The 13938-nt window shown below is 51.4% G+C and overlaps 2 protein-coding genes across 3 annotated transcripts in view; one reads left to right on the top strand and one right to left on the bottom strand.

The window, feature by feature from the left end:
* Positions 1 to 1177: 1177 nt before the first annotated feature.
* On the bottom strand, positions 1178 to 12062 carry JMJD6 (jumonji domain containing 6, arginine demethylase and lysine hydroxylase). The gene is made up of 7 exons (XM_052688134.1): positions 11838 to 12062; positions 10898 to 11286; positions 8385 to 8671; positions 6972 to 7107; positions 6718 to 6856; positions 6131 to 6258; positions 1178 to 4752 (listed from the first exon to the last, which is right to left on the bottom strand). The coding sequence occupies exons 1-7, from the start codon at positions 11964 to 11966 to the stop codon at positions 4716 to 4718; spliced, it is 1245 nt and encodes a 414-aa protein (XP_052544094.1). The 5' UTR covers positions 11967 to 12062; the 3' UTR covers positions 1178 to 4715.
* A 95-nt stretch (positions 12063 to 12157) lies between these two features.
* The window catches only part of METTL23 (methyltransferase like 23), a 2580-nt gene continuing 799 nt past the window's right edge, over positions 12158 to 13938 (top strand). Inside the window, exons 1-5 of one of the 2 annotated variants that reach the window (XM_052688135.1) lie at positions 12158 to 12453; positions 12512 to 12629; positions 12973 to 13210; positions 13523 to 13607; positions 13920 to 13938. The exon at positions 13920 to 13938 is cut by the window's right edge and continues 799 nt beyond it. In XM_052688135.1, coding sequence (XP_052544095.1) covers positions 12173 to 12453; positions 12512 to 12629; positions 12973 to 13210; positions 13523 to 13607; positions 13920 to 13938 — 741 coding nt within the window. In that variant the 5' untranslated portion in view covers positions 12158 to 12172. The remainder of the gene's footprint in view (positions 12454 to 12511; positions 12630 to 12972; positions 13211 to 13522; positions 13608 to 13919) is intronic. The other variant, XM_052688136.1, reaches the window with a different exon arrangement.

The raw sequence follows: 13938 nt of genomic DNA, 5'->3' as shown, positions 1-13938 counted from the left end.
AATAGCAATGCCCAAAGACTGGGCTGCTCGGAGCCAGCACAAGCCCTGCCAGGGGCTGCGGCCCGGCTCTGCCACCGAGGACTTCCTGCCCCTCGGGGGGATGAACCACCGCTCTGTAAAGCGCTCTGGAATCAGAAGGTTTAAGCTGTGCACAGGTAAAGGCAGCGCTGAGCTCCCCGCGCTGCACAGCGGGAGCAGACATGGGAAGCCCACAGAGCTTCCTCCGGGGAAAAGGCTTCGGGGAATTCTGTGGGAGCGGAATGTTTGTATTGAGCGGCTGAAAACAGAAGAAAAACGGATTAAATCCCCGCGGGGGGGGGGGGGGGGGGGGGGGGGGGAGGGAGAGAGGAAGGAAGAGGAGCCATCCCCGATCCTCACTGCCATTTATCGTTATCGCTAATCCTATCAAGCCGCTGCTTGCGTGCAGATCGTTGTATTCTTAGTAACGACCCGTCACGGTGCTGATCTTCCCCTCTGTGTTTTGTGGGCTCTGAGCATCCGAGCAGCCCCGCAGCTCAGCGCTGCTCAGCGGGCAGCTGCTCCTTCCCAAGCGCGTTCTTAAGCGCAAACTTCCACGCACGTTTGACTCGTCAGATGCAGGTGACGCAAAGGCGGCGGCAGCCCTGCCCCGTGCTGAGGAGCATCAATAGGAGCGGGGCAAAAAGCTCAGCGCAAAGGCGTTGCGGCAGGGCGGGTGCCGGTGCTGGAAGCACCACCGACCACGGCATCCACTTTCCTTTACCAGCAGCGCGTTTCTACAGCCGTAGCCGTGCAGGAGCGCGGCGGCGGGGTTTTGCGATAAGGCAGAGCCGGGAGCGCGCTGCCCTCTGCCGGTCGGAGCCCCGCACGGCTGTGCCGGCACAAAGGCCGCTTTGACGCAGCGCTCCGAGGGGGAGGAGAGGACAGAGGGGCAGCTGCAGAGCTCAGCCGACAAAGGAGGATTGAGGGAGCGGCGATCACGGCTCGGGCAGCATCGCCCATCCGCCGCGACGGGCCGAGCACGAGGGGCAGCTCGGCAGGAGGGCCGGGGCAGCGTTTCGACCTACGACGCGCTTCTGTCAGCTCTGCAGCCAATCTCAGCCCGCAGCCCCACGGCATCCCACCGTGCTGCAAGGAAGGTGTGGATCTTCGGAAGGCGACTAAAAGTAGTTCAAAAAGTGACTAAGAAACAAAAGAATGCAAAATAATTGATTTTATTTCAAATAAAAAGCAAAACCACAATCATCCAAACGAGACAGTTAAGAGTATCCCAGCTCTGCTGGACGGGGCCGTAAAAGCAGCTGATGGCAGAGGCAGGGCTGGGGGCTCAGGCAGGCTGCTGAACGGATCAGTTTGCTTCTTCCTTCCCTCCTTTGCAAGAGGAATGCAAGAGGAATTCCTGTTGCAAGGTTTATTTCCATTAGATTAGCACACACGGCCATCTCAGCTGATTCAGTCAGCAGCCTTGCTTTCCACCCCATAACGGCTGGGGATTGGAGGAGGAAAAGGCTCTGGATTTCTTATGAAAGAAGCTGCTGTCTTCCTTCCAAGCACGTAACTGAGAAGACAACGCAGAGCCAGCCCACCCAAGCTGCAGAAGGGAGGAAGATTTGTGTGCCAGCGCCTCCTCAGCATCACCTGTCCCCAAGCACTGTGCAGCAGCAGTGCTGAGCTGTGTGCTGCACTTCTGAAGGGGCATTAATTTACTCTTGAACCCCCCGAGCAAACAAGCCTGCGCTGGGGAGCAGAGCTCTCGGCTCCCTTCCCTTCGGCAGGGCAGGCACAACACCAGGAAGCCCAGCCCAAACCAGCACGCAGCTGCCAGCAGCCCCAGTGGAGCAGGCTGAGCACGGGGCTGAGCAGAGCAGTGCTGCTGTGGGGCTCAGGGCAACGAGGGGCTGGCTGGGTCTGCTACATCCATGGCTCTACAGTAGGCAGAAGCAGCGGGGTTAGGAAGAACATCAACGCTGCAAGGAGCACAAGTGTGGAGAAGCGAGAGCACAGACGCGCTCCCCAGCCAGCCTCCCACACGCACGGATCCAGGCACGAGGAGCAGCTTCAACGCTGTGCTCTGGCACGGAAGGGGCTGGGGAACATCCCCTTCTTGCTGTAAGGCCAGCGCCCTGATCACAGTTAACTTACCCACTTCATTTCTTATTATTTTTAAATCCTCATCTAGCAAAATAGCAGAACCTCCTGCTTAGAGCAAGTGACAAAATGCCAAATGTTCAATTCCGGTCAGACAAAAAGCCTCATTCTGCTATCAATTTATGTACCACGCAGCAATTCTGGAAGGACCACCGGAGCAAACCATGTGGCCAAAAGTGCTGCACGACATCCCAAATGTTTTCTGCTAGGAAGAGCTAACGCCTGGTTAGGAAGCCTCAGCTTGCTCAGTATTGCTGGAAAACTCATAGGAGAAGGAAGTCAGAGCATCTTACACAGTAATCACATTTCAGCCTCACAACACCCCTGTGAGGTAGGTATTGCCCCTTCTTAACAAAGACAGAAGCTCACCAGCTCAGTCGAGGCAAGAGCCTGTAAAGGAAGAACCAGAGATCCCAGCAGTCCCAGTTCCCAGGCAGCACACACAGCTTTGCTTCCCATCCTGCAGAGCTGGCGGTGCTGGGGTTCATTCCAAACACTGCCTTTCTGTAAGGGACCTTCAACAAACGCAGCGTCTGAGCAGAAACTGCTTCATTTCACCCCATGAAGAGTTCACAGGCACGAAGGAACAGAATGCTCTGCGCTTCGGATCTTCCCTGCTGTGCTTCTGGTGGAGCAGCGCTCGGCCTGTGCTGCAAGACTTCAAGATGGCAAAGCTGATCTCTGCATGCCAAACCCAACAGCGAGCTACAGACCTTCCATACACAGCAACTGCAGCACCAAGGAGGGCAGGCAGCCTCCTCAAACACAGCACACTCCTGTCTCTCCATTCCTCCAAAGGCAGCAGCTCTTCTACCTGCTCTGAGGACTACATGGGTTGTGCAGACTCCTGGCTGTTCAACTGAGCAGGAAATAAAAGGCAACCCTGGGCAGAAATGCTACTGGTTTGGGAAGTTTGCTTCAAAGTGAAGTAATCTGGAATAATCTGCAGGGCCCTACAGGGCAGGCATGTCCACGTGCACTTATGTCTGTTACTAGAAGAAATGCAGGGGTCTGGACAGCTAAGGAGTACACCAACAAACCTTCTCTCCCTCCTCACCAACACACTGCTCCTACATGAACTGACTGGTGCTGGAATTTCAGAAGCTGAGCTCCTGCCAAATGGAGTTTGGGCTCCCTTGTACAACAGGACCCAGCCCGATCTCCAAGAAGGGAGAGAGTGTTTAAACAGGAACGAGACAGGGTTAAAATAAATAAAATCCAACATTCCGGCTGCCATCAAACCCAGCAGATACAACAATTAAGGCTGCCAATCTGCTTTTTAATTCAGCCACCAGTTCTGGGCATCAATGCAGGATCAGTACATGCACGTCACTTTTGCTTTCAACCTGCCTCTCTCAAAGAATGGCTGATGTGAGATGTAAATATACAATAACACCACCTCCTGGGCCTCAGGAGAGCACTCAAGGAAGCATCCCAACACAGCCAGCTCCTGGCTGCACTGTGAAAGGATCTCTTCTAGAAAGGATCTCTTCCTCTCAGCACATCTCCATGAAGACAGACCTCTTTGCTGACACTACCAGCAAAAGCCCCTGTGAAAGGAACAGCAGATCCAACAAATCCCTTGGGGATGAGAGCTCTACCTGCCGTGATACAAACGCACCTACACAGACTAAAAACATCACATTTCATTTGTATAAAGCATCACACAACAATACGCCCCCCTCCCACTCCTTTAAAATTGGCACTGCACGTTTCTGAAGCCATAGCCTCAAAGAAAAGCCATTTACACACGTGAACCACACCGGCCCAAACAAGTCCACGGCCCCAGAACTGCTCAGTATTTAAAGCCCAGCAACTGTTGTTGCTATGTACGAGTCAGATTTTGTCTGTTGTTGCCCGGTGCTGAACATCACACCTACACCTAAAGGAGTGTCATTACTGGCAAATGCTGACTTTTCCCCCCATGTTTTTTGCTGTGCAAGAAACTCCAGGATTCTCCAGCTCCATCGAGATTCCTACGGCAAGGTGCTAGTGCATCTGTCACTGCACAGAGCAAAGGTAAATGGATCGTGGCTGGTTAAAAGGATGCACTTCAGACGTGTACGTGTGGATTAAGAGCACAAAAGATGCTTCAGGTGGGCAGTCAACTCCACTGAAGTGGCTTCAGTGCTTGGAGCATCCATCCCACCTCCGCCGCCATCCCGCTGGGCCGAAGGGCTGCTGTTCCCTTCCTCAAGTGTACAGGACAACATGTAAACATAAGACAGTATCAAAGCAAGGCAGGTTTCTAGGTTTACCTGCTGGTTTTAAAAAGTTCTTTAAAAACTGACCGTTGTCTTCCTCGCCAGTTACACAAGCCATTCAATACTTGGCATGTCCACACCCACGGATGGGCTTTTAGTGCACTCGCTCGGGGCGCAGAGGGGACAAAGCATTGCACGAGTCGGGGCATCCCCCCTTCAGTTAGTAAGGAGCCAACCTTCGACAGCACAGAATGAAGATGTTTGGACTGAAGGGAAGAGACCAACAAGGGTTGTGAGGAGCAGGAGCAGAAGGGGGCAGGACAGAGCTGGCTGGCTGCTAACGGAGCTCCGATGGGCAGCTGCCTCTGGGTGGTGCTTTATCTCTCAGGGGTAACTGCGGCCTCCACAAGATTCCCTAATCCTGTCAAAAAAAAGAAGTACAACTTCCCGTCATCAGCTGCAGCATTTCCCCTCACCCTGGGGCACAAAGCACAGCCTGCAGGCTCACTGTGTGCTCGCACTTCCCACAGGTAGGATTTTATGTTTAAAATGCGTTTCTATCAACTAAACCATCACAGTGCTGGAGCCAAAATCCCACCCCGTGCTCACAGAGAGGAGCAGCCAGCCCACAGGAAGGAGAGCGGCGCGCCAGGCAGAGCTGGCTCTAGGTAAGGTGCTACTTTTTGCAAATGTGAAGTGCAAAGAACTGAAGAAAGCACAGGACTTTCAGCTGTGCACACAGGGGCTGCGTTCTTCACTCTTCTTCAGCAGGGTCTGCATTATGGTTTGTTGCATCCTGCTGCTCATTGCCTGCCTGACAACACAGCTGGCTGCCAAAAGGGTGTCTGATAGCACCTTAAGCAACTGCCAGCAGGAGAGCAGTGCATCACAGCAGCTGAATGGCAGCAAGCAGGTCTTCAGGCAGCATCCTAACGAGCACAACGCTGGGTATAGAACAGATGTCTGGACTTCCTCAGGTAAATGACTGGCACACCTTCAGCAGGTCACACACTGCGTCACCGCACCCAACAGCTCAGCAATGGAACTACACAGCAATACAGCAGTGTTGGTTTACCAAACCACGAGGAATTGGCTTAAAAAATCTGGCAGGCCTCTTCTATGTGAGAAAAAAATCTTCATTTAGCAAAAACCTGTTTGACTCATCAGCTCCCAGTGACTCTGCACATAACTGAGCAACTCCACAGAACTTATCCCAAACAAGAGATGTTCTTGGTTCTGCAGAGTTAATGCTTTCTCTAATGCCTGGCTTTTAATGCCTGACCAATGAGAAGTTTGTATTATTGTTTTTTTAAATAAGCAAACACAGACATCTTACGTTTTGGCAGAATGTTGGCTTTAACAGATAAAGCAGTGGGCCAGACTGAAGTAATCCAGACAATAATAAGAGAAAACATAGAACTGCTTAGAGGTTTTGTTTGGACAAGGCATCCAAATCTGAGCCTGGCCTGATTGCTCCTCATCTCAAACTGTTCACTTTTCTGCGTGCTCTCTAAAGAGCACAATATTCCATCTCTCCCATTAAAAATATATATAAAAATATATTCTCTATTAAAAATAGAACTAGGACAGTAATAAAAGCACTTGATAAAGTACTTAAAAAATACATATATTATGAATCTTAGTTTTCAGTTTGGAGTAATTCAAAGCACTGGCCGACCGCTTCACGTCCTGCATGGAGCAACGCCCTCCATCCCTCTATCCTGAGGACCTGCCCTATCTCAGCTCTCCTCCTGCTGTCCTCTCCTCCTCCTAACAACCAGCAGCTGCCATCAGGTCACCTGGAGGAGCTGCGCTCTTTGCTCACGCAGTCGTCCTGGGAAGTCGTATCGCCGTTCCCCATCATGCTGCACGTCCTCCTCTTCTTCCTGCGGTGCATCATCCCCTCTGTCTCGGAGCCGGAGTCGCACTGAAGCACGGAGAGATGAAAACAGAGCTTAGAGAAACCCAGCAAACTGTGCTCATGAGTTCAGCACAAAAACCACCTTGGCAATTCTGGACAATTCTGTTCAAAGACCAGCTCAGGTTGAAGAAATCCGTTTTAAATTAAGTGATGAAAACCCACAAAGAGGCACGTTTAAGATCGGGCACAGGCTACAGTGTGTTTGTGGTGAGACAACTGATGCATTCATTTTGGCTCCTAAAAGGGTTTGGGGGTTTTTGTAAGGGCAGGCAGCACTCTGTGAAGCACTTACCCCACACCAGGCGCTCAGGGCAGCCCCATGCTGTGCCTGTCTCTACTCTGGACCTCGTTCCTCCTCCCCATTTGAAAACCAGCCAACTTGCCACCATTATAAACGACCACGGCTTGGTAAAATGAGTGACAGATTTATCTTTTAGATAAAAATAGACCCCAAAAATATGTTACCTCTGAATCAGAGTCGGAGGAGCTGGAGCTCGAGGAGCTGGAAGAATCACTTGAGCTATCAGAAGCAATACCAGTAGATTCCTGTAGGTCAACCGAATCAGCCAGTGCTGCCAGGTCAGGATGCTCCTGCTTTAGGATCCTAAACACAGTTCCAATTTCAGCATTAGTCTTTCAACAGCAAGACTATACAACAGATGGTTTTGTTTCATTGATTTCTATAGGTAACACGAAAAGAAAGTTATTAAACCTCTCACCTGTACCACTTCCGTGATAATTTGGGTCTCCCTCTCACCGTTTTGTGCCACACCACGGGGAAGTTGGTACAGCTGGCAAAGTTCTGTGTGATGGCAATCGTTGTGTCCAGGTTGAGAACTACGTGCCACCAACCACCTGCAAACACAGCACTGTGAGCATTGCTGCACATCCAGCAGCTGCCACGCATCTCTGTCCTGCAGCAGAGGCAGAAACCAGACCCTGCCTCCCGAACCCAGGTGAGCCTCCCACCAGATCTTCTTTCCTCAGCCTTAGTTCACAATTCATTCCGCTCCTCTGCAGGTTCTCATTACAGAAGGCTGCACAATGGCTCTGGCCAAATTATCCACCTCACAGGCAGTGACTGAAGATCTGAGCTGACAGCAGCACGCTGCCTACTGACAGCCTATCTAACAGCACGAGCCTTTGTAGCCCAAGCTGCACAGAGACCCTCTGTCAAGCTGAGCACACTTTCCACGCTGAATTAGCAAGGTTCTTGTGATTACAGGCCAGCCTTTCACTTAAAAATAGATGCAAATTGTTTCCCTGCACAGACTAAGAATAGACAGCCATGTTCTTCTCACCCACTTAAAACCTCCAAAAAAGAACAAAGAAACAGTTTAATGGAAATTGACAGCTACAAAATCCTAACAGAGGGGAGAGGAGTCACTACTAAGTGCCAAGGCAGTCACAAGGCACTCCTCAGACATGAAATCTGCTGTGCAACACAGGCAACGTGGATGGCAGCTCCGTGCCGTGATGCAAGATCCAGAGGTCAGACTGCAGGCACTGAGCTCACCCACACAACGCCACCCACTGCCACCTCAGCTCCCAGTTACAGCAGGCACACGTTGCACAACCATCTTCTGATAGAAGGATGCCATTCCCATCTTCCTTTAGCTTTTGATTTTGAGATTAAGCATAACCACGGAAAAGTGGGTGGAATGCATCAGTGACTTTAAGTATTTCCTCCAGCCAAGACAAATCCACGTGCAGTCAGACTGCCTAAGCTACAAAATCCAGTGGTGATCATGCTGTGGTGTTTATAAACTCCAACATTTTGGGGTCTGAGAGTTACTAATACTCAAATACTCAGCTTTCTCTATTTTTACGTCTCAGTGTTTTCCTATTAATAGGATCACAGTCCTACGAATGTGCAACGCAAGTCTGACTTGTTTTGCCACCCACACCACATGCAATCCTACACTGCAGGCCGTTTGTATGTCAGGGCAGTCAGAAATAACTGAGCAGTGCAGAGAAAGCCTCACAACACACAGCCCTTCTGAAACAGCCCAGAGTAGTTTCCTTTGCAAGAAATGAGCTGCAAGAAATCTGAAACACTCTTTCTTTCTCAAGACAAGTTAAAAACCCAGTTCTCTCTGCCACATCTGCTTTCAGGAGCCATTTCTACGTACCTGGTACAAAAACAGTCTCTCCTGGCTTCTGCAAGATCTCCAGGGGTTTGAATTCAGGAGGCCAGGTGGGAAGCTGCGTCCTGGGGTAGATGACGTTGAACCACGTGATGGCCTCGTCCTGCTGGTTGCCTCCCTCCTCCCGCGTCACTTTGATCAGCTCTCTGGGAGTGCTGGTGGGGAAGAGGCACCATCGCTTGTGTCCCTGCACCAAGGCGTTCCAGGCGCTGGTTCCCAAGGGGTCGATGTGAATTCCTGTTCCAGAACGAGGCGGGCCCATCACAAACCATCTGCAGGAAAAAAGCCACAACCCTTCAGTCGCAGAGCAAGCAGTAGCTGCTTTCTCCTCTCCTCACACACAGAGTTATAGCTGTTAATTCAGCATACGGTTAGAAACCAAAGGAGTCCCCTTGATTCCTTTCTCCACTTATCCTCAAATGATGCGATGTGGGTTTAACCTAAAAACCAACACCAACTGTGACAGGAAGGACTGCGAGCCAGGACAGTGAAGACAGCTTTTAAAAACAAAACACAGCTATGAAATAGAAACAGTTCTTTTCATACATGTACTGACCTCAAGGTAGAAGCACTCCCATTTCTGCAGCAGTGTTTATGAATGCAATAAAGGCACAATGCTCTGCACCAGGGCTCTCATCATGCAGGAGGATTCTGCTAATCTTCTCCATTTCTAAAACTTGCTACTCATAAATGGAACCCAGAGGCACAGAACAATGAGGAACTAACAAAAGGCAATACAAGTAAGGAACAGAGTGAAGTTATGCAACCCTGGCTTCCTTCTATGCCTTCTGTTCATTTACAACAGGCTTTTTATTCCAATATTGAAGTAGCTGGGGATTATTCTCTGGTCAAGATTTGGTGTGGATGTTCTCATTCCCGATTTGTAAAGCTCACTTCTTCTGATGGAAAAGTTTAGCTGCCACAGATGTTTAAACACAGCAGCACAAGAGCACTATTACAGCAGATAGAACAAACTGAATCAGGAGGCTTATTGCCACAAAGCAGAAGGAAAGGACAATATCTGCTTAGATGGAAGAAACTAAAGCAGCATGAACGTGAGCCTTCTTCCATCCAGACCCCCGAGGCTGTGGTACCAACAAGAGGAGCTCCAGGGGTCACAGCATCTCAAGTCACAAAACTCTCCAGCTCCCCTTCCCAACTCAGGTGTGAATTAAGCTGGTTTCCAATCACTGCACGCTAGCAGCAATGACTGCATTTTGAATGGCTTCCTACTTCGTTAAGCAGCCGTCAATAAGAAGACATGCACATCTTCCTCTTATGATGAGGAAGTACAGCACCTGGTTGAATTTTCACTAAGCCATTAAACTGCTGAATGCTCTCCATCCATGTTTTCTTAGAGATACAAACTCCAGGTGAGGGCTGTAGCTGTGCCCTTTCACACCACTCAGAAAAATGAGAACAGCCTCAAACCAACCCACTTTTTCCAGAACAAAGTGCAAGAATGCTTCCATCACAAGCAAGGAGTTCAGCTCATGCCTGTGGGCGTGGAGGGTGCAGGGGAGAGAAGTATCAGTGTGAGTCACAGCTGGGGGGTCTCCATCACTTGGAACTTTGATGGAGTTCTGTCACTGTACCTCAGTTACTGCTGGAGACTTACAGGGACCGCACGCACTGTGCTTTCACATTTGAGCACAGCACTGTATGCCCTTAGAAGTCAATGAGAAAAAGTTCCTCCTGCAACTTTGTAAAAACAAAAGCCTGAAAAACACAACTGAGCTATTATTTGTTAGTACCTCGTTCAATATTTGCCCTATTTCATTAAAAATACCAACCCACACCAGGACCTCACGTCACTCAGAGGGCAAGTCATTCTCTAGCAATTATCATGTGGCTGTAAAGACTTTAATTACAACTTATTCTCATAGCACTAGAAAGCATTGTATTAATGCAAATGGAAATTACTTTGTACCTAGGAGCCAATATGTAAGGTTGGTGCATTTCATTTCAGTAATCAAATGCAATTTCCTTCGCCTTCTAATCAGATAGGAAAAAAAAAAGTTTGAAGACTAAATACATGCAAAAACATTATGCAGTATCATCATCATCTGAAGGGCAGCTAAGAAGTAATCTCCACTCTTCAAAGTAGTCTGTTTAAGATCTTCACCTTACAAGCACTGACCCATAATTAAATGAAGCCCTGCATTGTACATAAGCCAGAAGAAACCAAGAGCAAATCTTGAGGCATTTTGAATCTGAAGGCCAGAAGGCACTTCACACAGCAAGAAATTCATCTTGGTAACTTTCAAGCACTTGGCATTTATTCGTGGAAGAAAAATTAAGAAACCAACTGGTAAATAGATTGGTGACAGAACGAGAAATCCTGATTCACAAATCTGTTCTTCCCTTCTTGTGCATTGAAGGCTTATAAGCACTTCAGAACAGCAAACACAAAGCTACTGCTTCACTTTACACAAAGCGATTTTACTTCAGAATAACCAGAGGCACAGGAAGGAACCTCAGCTGCCACTCTGCCATACCTGTAAGGCGGCCTTCGTTTCTCCCCCGCATACTGAAACAGATCATCAGTGAAGAACTTGGGTACTTTGTAGTCCTCCAGGAGTTTCCTGCGCTTGGGATGCTCTCCATAACTGCTGTCAAATATGTACAGCGGGCTGTCATCACGCGTGGTCTCCATGTACTCGATGTAGTATTTCATCTTCATCTTCACTGAATAACCGTCGTTGTCCTCCCCGCATTTGAACTTCTGGTTCCTGTACTTGCGTTTCAGCCGCTCCAGAGTCCATTTCTCCTGTGCAGACCAGCCCACCTGGGCGTTCAGCAGGACCACGGGTTTGTACGGCTTTTCGTAACGCTCCACAAACTCCTCCACGGTGAGCTGCAGTGCATCCGCCCGCTCCACGTTATCCTGCGAAACCAAGAGAGGAGCACAGAGCAGCTGTTAGCACAAACGTCCCAGGTGCTCTAAAGCAGCACGGAGGCTCTGCACGCTCGGGCTCTGCTCCGCACACCGCGAGGCTGTCAGACCGCCTGCGCCTTATTTTAAGCTCCCTGAGGGTGCAGCCCTAATTCTGGCGCCCGGCTCTCAGCGGTCACACCGCCCGGCTCGGGCCGCGTTTGGCACCATCCCCAGCACGGCGAGAACACCCCTGTCCACCCGGCTGCCGCCCAGCCTCGGCTCCGCACAGACCCTCCCCACACCCCTCCATCCCTCAGCCTCACCTCACTCCCCTCAGCTCTCCCGTTCTCCTCAGCCCCCCCCCGACCCCCCTGTTTCCCCCGACCCCCCCGTTCCCCTCAGCCCTTCCGTCCCCTCCGGGCCGCCCCGCTTCCCTCACGCCTCCCCCGTTCCCCACAGCCCCTCTCTCAATCCTAACCCAGCCCTAACCTCACACCCCCCGATCCCCCCCCCCGCCCTCACAGCTCCCGTTTCCCCTCACACCCCGCTCGGTGCCGCACCTTGCACGCAGCAGGGCTGAGCGGGAAGGTCTCGCAGTAGTTGTGACGGGTCCAATCCAACGAGTCCTTCAGCTCGGGCCGGGCGCTGCGCTTCGCCTCGCGGATCCGTTTCTTGCTCTTGTGATTCATGGCGGCGTTGAAGACCCGCCGCTCCCGACCCACGTCCCGCTCCCCGGCCCCGCCGCACCTTCGAGAAATTTCACCCCCTTGCCGCCGCCGCCGCCGCAGCCCCGCCCCCGCCGTGCTCCCATTGGCGCTCCTCCCGGCCGCCTTCCGCCGCGCCGTGCCCGCCTCCGGGCGCCGATTGGACAAAGGGGGGAAGCGGCGCGGCCGCCATGTTGGGAAGGGCGGCGCGGCGGCTTGCGGAAACCCGGCGCGGACACGGCGTGAGGCACCGAGAGGTTCCCGGAGGGCCCCGCGGCGCTCCGCGTGACGTCACTTCGGGAGAAAGCTCTGATTGGCCGTCGGGACCTGGCGCCACACGCTGCCGCCTGCGATTGGCCGCCTGCGAGGCGCGGGCATGGGGGAGCCGCGGCGCGCCGTGCGGCGGTACCGCTTCGTGGGGGACGCGGCGGGAGGAGAGGAGCGCGCGGTGCTGGCGGTGCGCGTCCCCGAGGTACGGCCCGAGGGTGGGGGGGCAGAGAGCGCCTGGGCACGGAGTCACAGCAGCACAGCCGTGTGTTTCAGGTGCTGGACCCGCAGTATGGCATGTACGCGTGGCCCTGCGCCGTGGTGCTGGCTCAGTACGTGTGGTTTCACAGGAGAACCCTGCCCGGCCGCAGAGTGCTGGAGGTAACGCGCTCGCTAATCGCTATCCCAGCCAGCTCGTCGGTTCCCTATCACATCTCAGCCCTTCTTGCTCCAGCACAGCTTAGGCAGAGGTGGCAGGGAACTGCAAGCTCACACAACCACACATAAAAAGACGTTCTGCACTTCACGCACTGCTTCTGCTTCAGGGTCCCCTCATAGAAACAGCCCTGCTTCACTAAGCTCAGACACCTGCACATCTCATCCACCCTTCCCTGCAGAACTCCTTCATCCAGCTCTTGGATGCACCTCCCCGACCCCCGGCTCTCAGGCTGCAGCACCCTCACATCTCCCCCTCTGCATCCACGGCTCCCTTCTGTCCTTTCAGATCGGTGCAGGTGTCAGCCTACCCGGAATAGTGGCTGCCAAGTGCGGCGCTCAGGTGACGCTGTCAGATAGCGAGCAGCTGCCTCAGTGCCTGGAAATCTCCCAGCAGAGCTGCCTGATGAACCACCTACCCCACGTACCCGTTATAGGCATCACCTGGGGCCGTGTATCTCCAGAGCTGCTCTCTCTCGCTCCTGTAGACATAATTCTAGGATCCGATGTCTTTTTTGACCCAAAAGGTACGTTAAACCTTTCAGGTACCTCTGACTGGAGACAGACTGCAAAGACTCAATTTATTAAGCTTTCTTGTAGCGATAGTTCCTGAGCTTGTTATTCTTGCAGTAATTCCAGTATTAAGCTATCATACAAATACTATTGTAGGGTAAGTGAATAGAAGTGGAGCCGTTAGCTGGCTGCTCAAGGCCATGCTGTCAAGTCTCTCCCACAATTCTCACGTTAATTTTCAACTACCATTTCATAGAAGCAGGCATATTTAAATGTATTTAGAATCTAGAAACTACGGCTGCCCAAATCTCCCCTCCTCTATGCAGATTTTGAAGATATTTTAACTACAGTTTACTTCTTACTGGAAAAGAATCCACATGCTCAGTTCTGGACCACTTACCAAGTCCGAAGGTAAGTTCCCCCCCACCCCCCCAGGTAAGACTCAGGTATTAAATTCTGCTTATATTTAAGGTTAACTTCTCAGACACACAAACGTACTGATTCCTAAGCTACTCTCAAGATTGTGAATCAGGCTGATAGTAGCCAATAAATCCTAGGAGTATCAGGCCAGAACAGCTAACCACAGATTTACTGTGGACCAGAGAGCCATTACAAGCTCAAACCTTTAGCAGAATGTCACAAGTTCGCTGAGTCTCTGCTGAATCACTGCATGAGTTACAAACCTGTATTGCATTTTCACACACTGATATTTCTTCCCCTCAGTGCTGACTGGTCTATCGAA

The sequence above is a fragment of the Tympanuchus pallidicinctus genome, unplaced genomic scaffold (genome assembly GCF_026119805.1).
Source record: "Tympanuchus pallidicinctus isolate F22 unplaced genomic scaffold, pur_lepc_1.0 scaffold23, whole genome shotgun sequence".
NCBI classification, from domain to species: domain Eukaryota; kingdom Metazoa; phylum Chordata; class Aves; order Galliformes; family Phasianidae; genus Tympanuchus; species Tympanuchus pallidicinctus.
The sequence above is the reverse complement of the archived record's forward strand: the minus strand, read 5'-3'. Positions and strand labels throughout refer to the sequence as shown.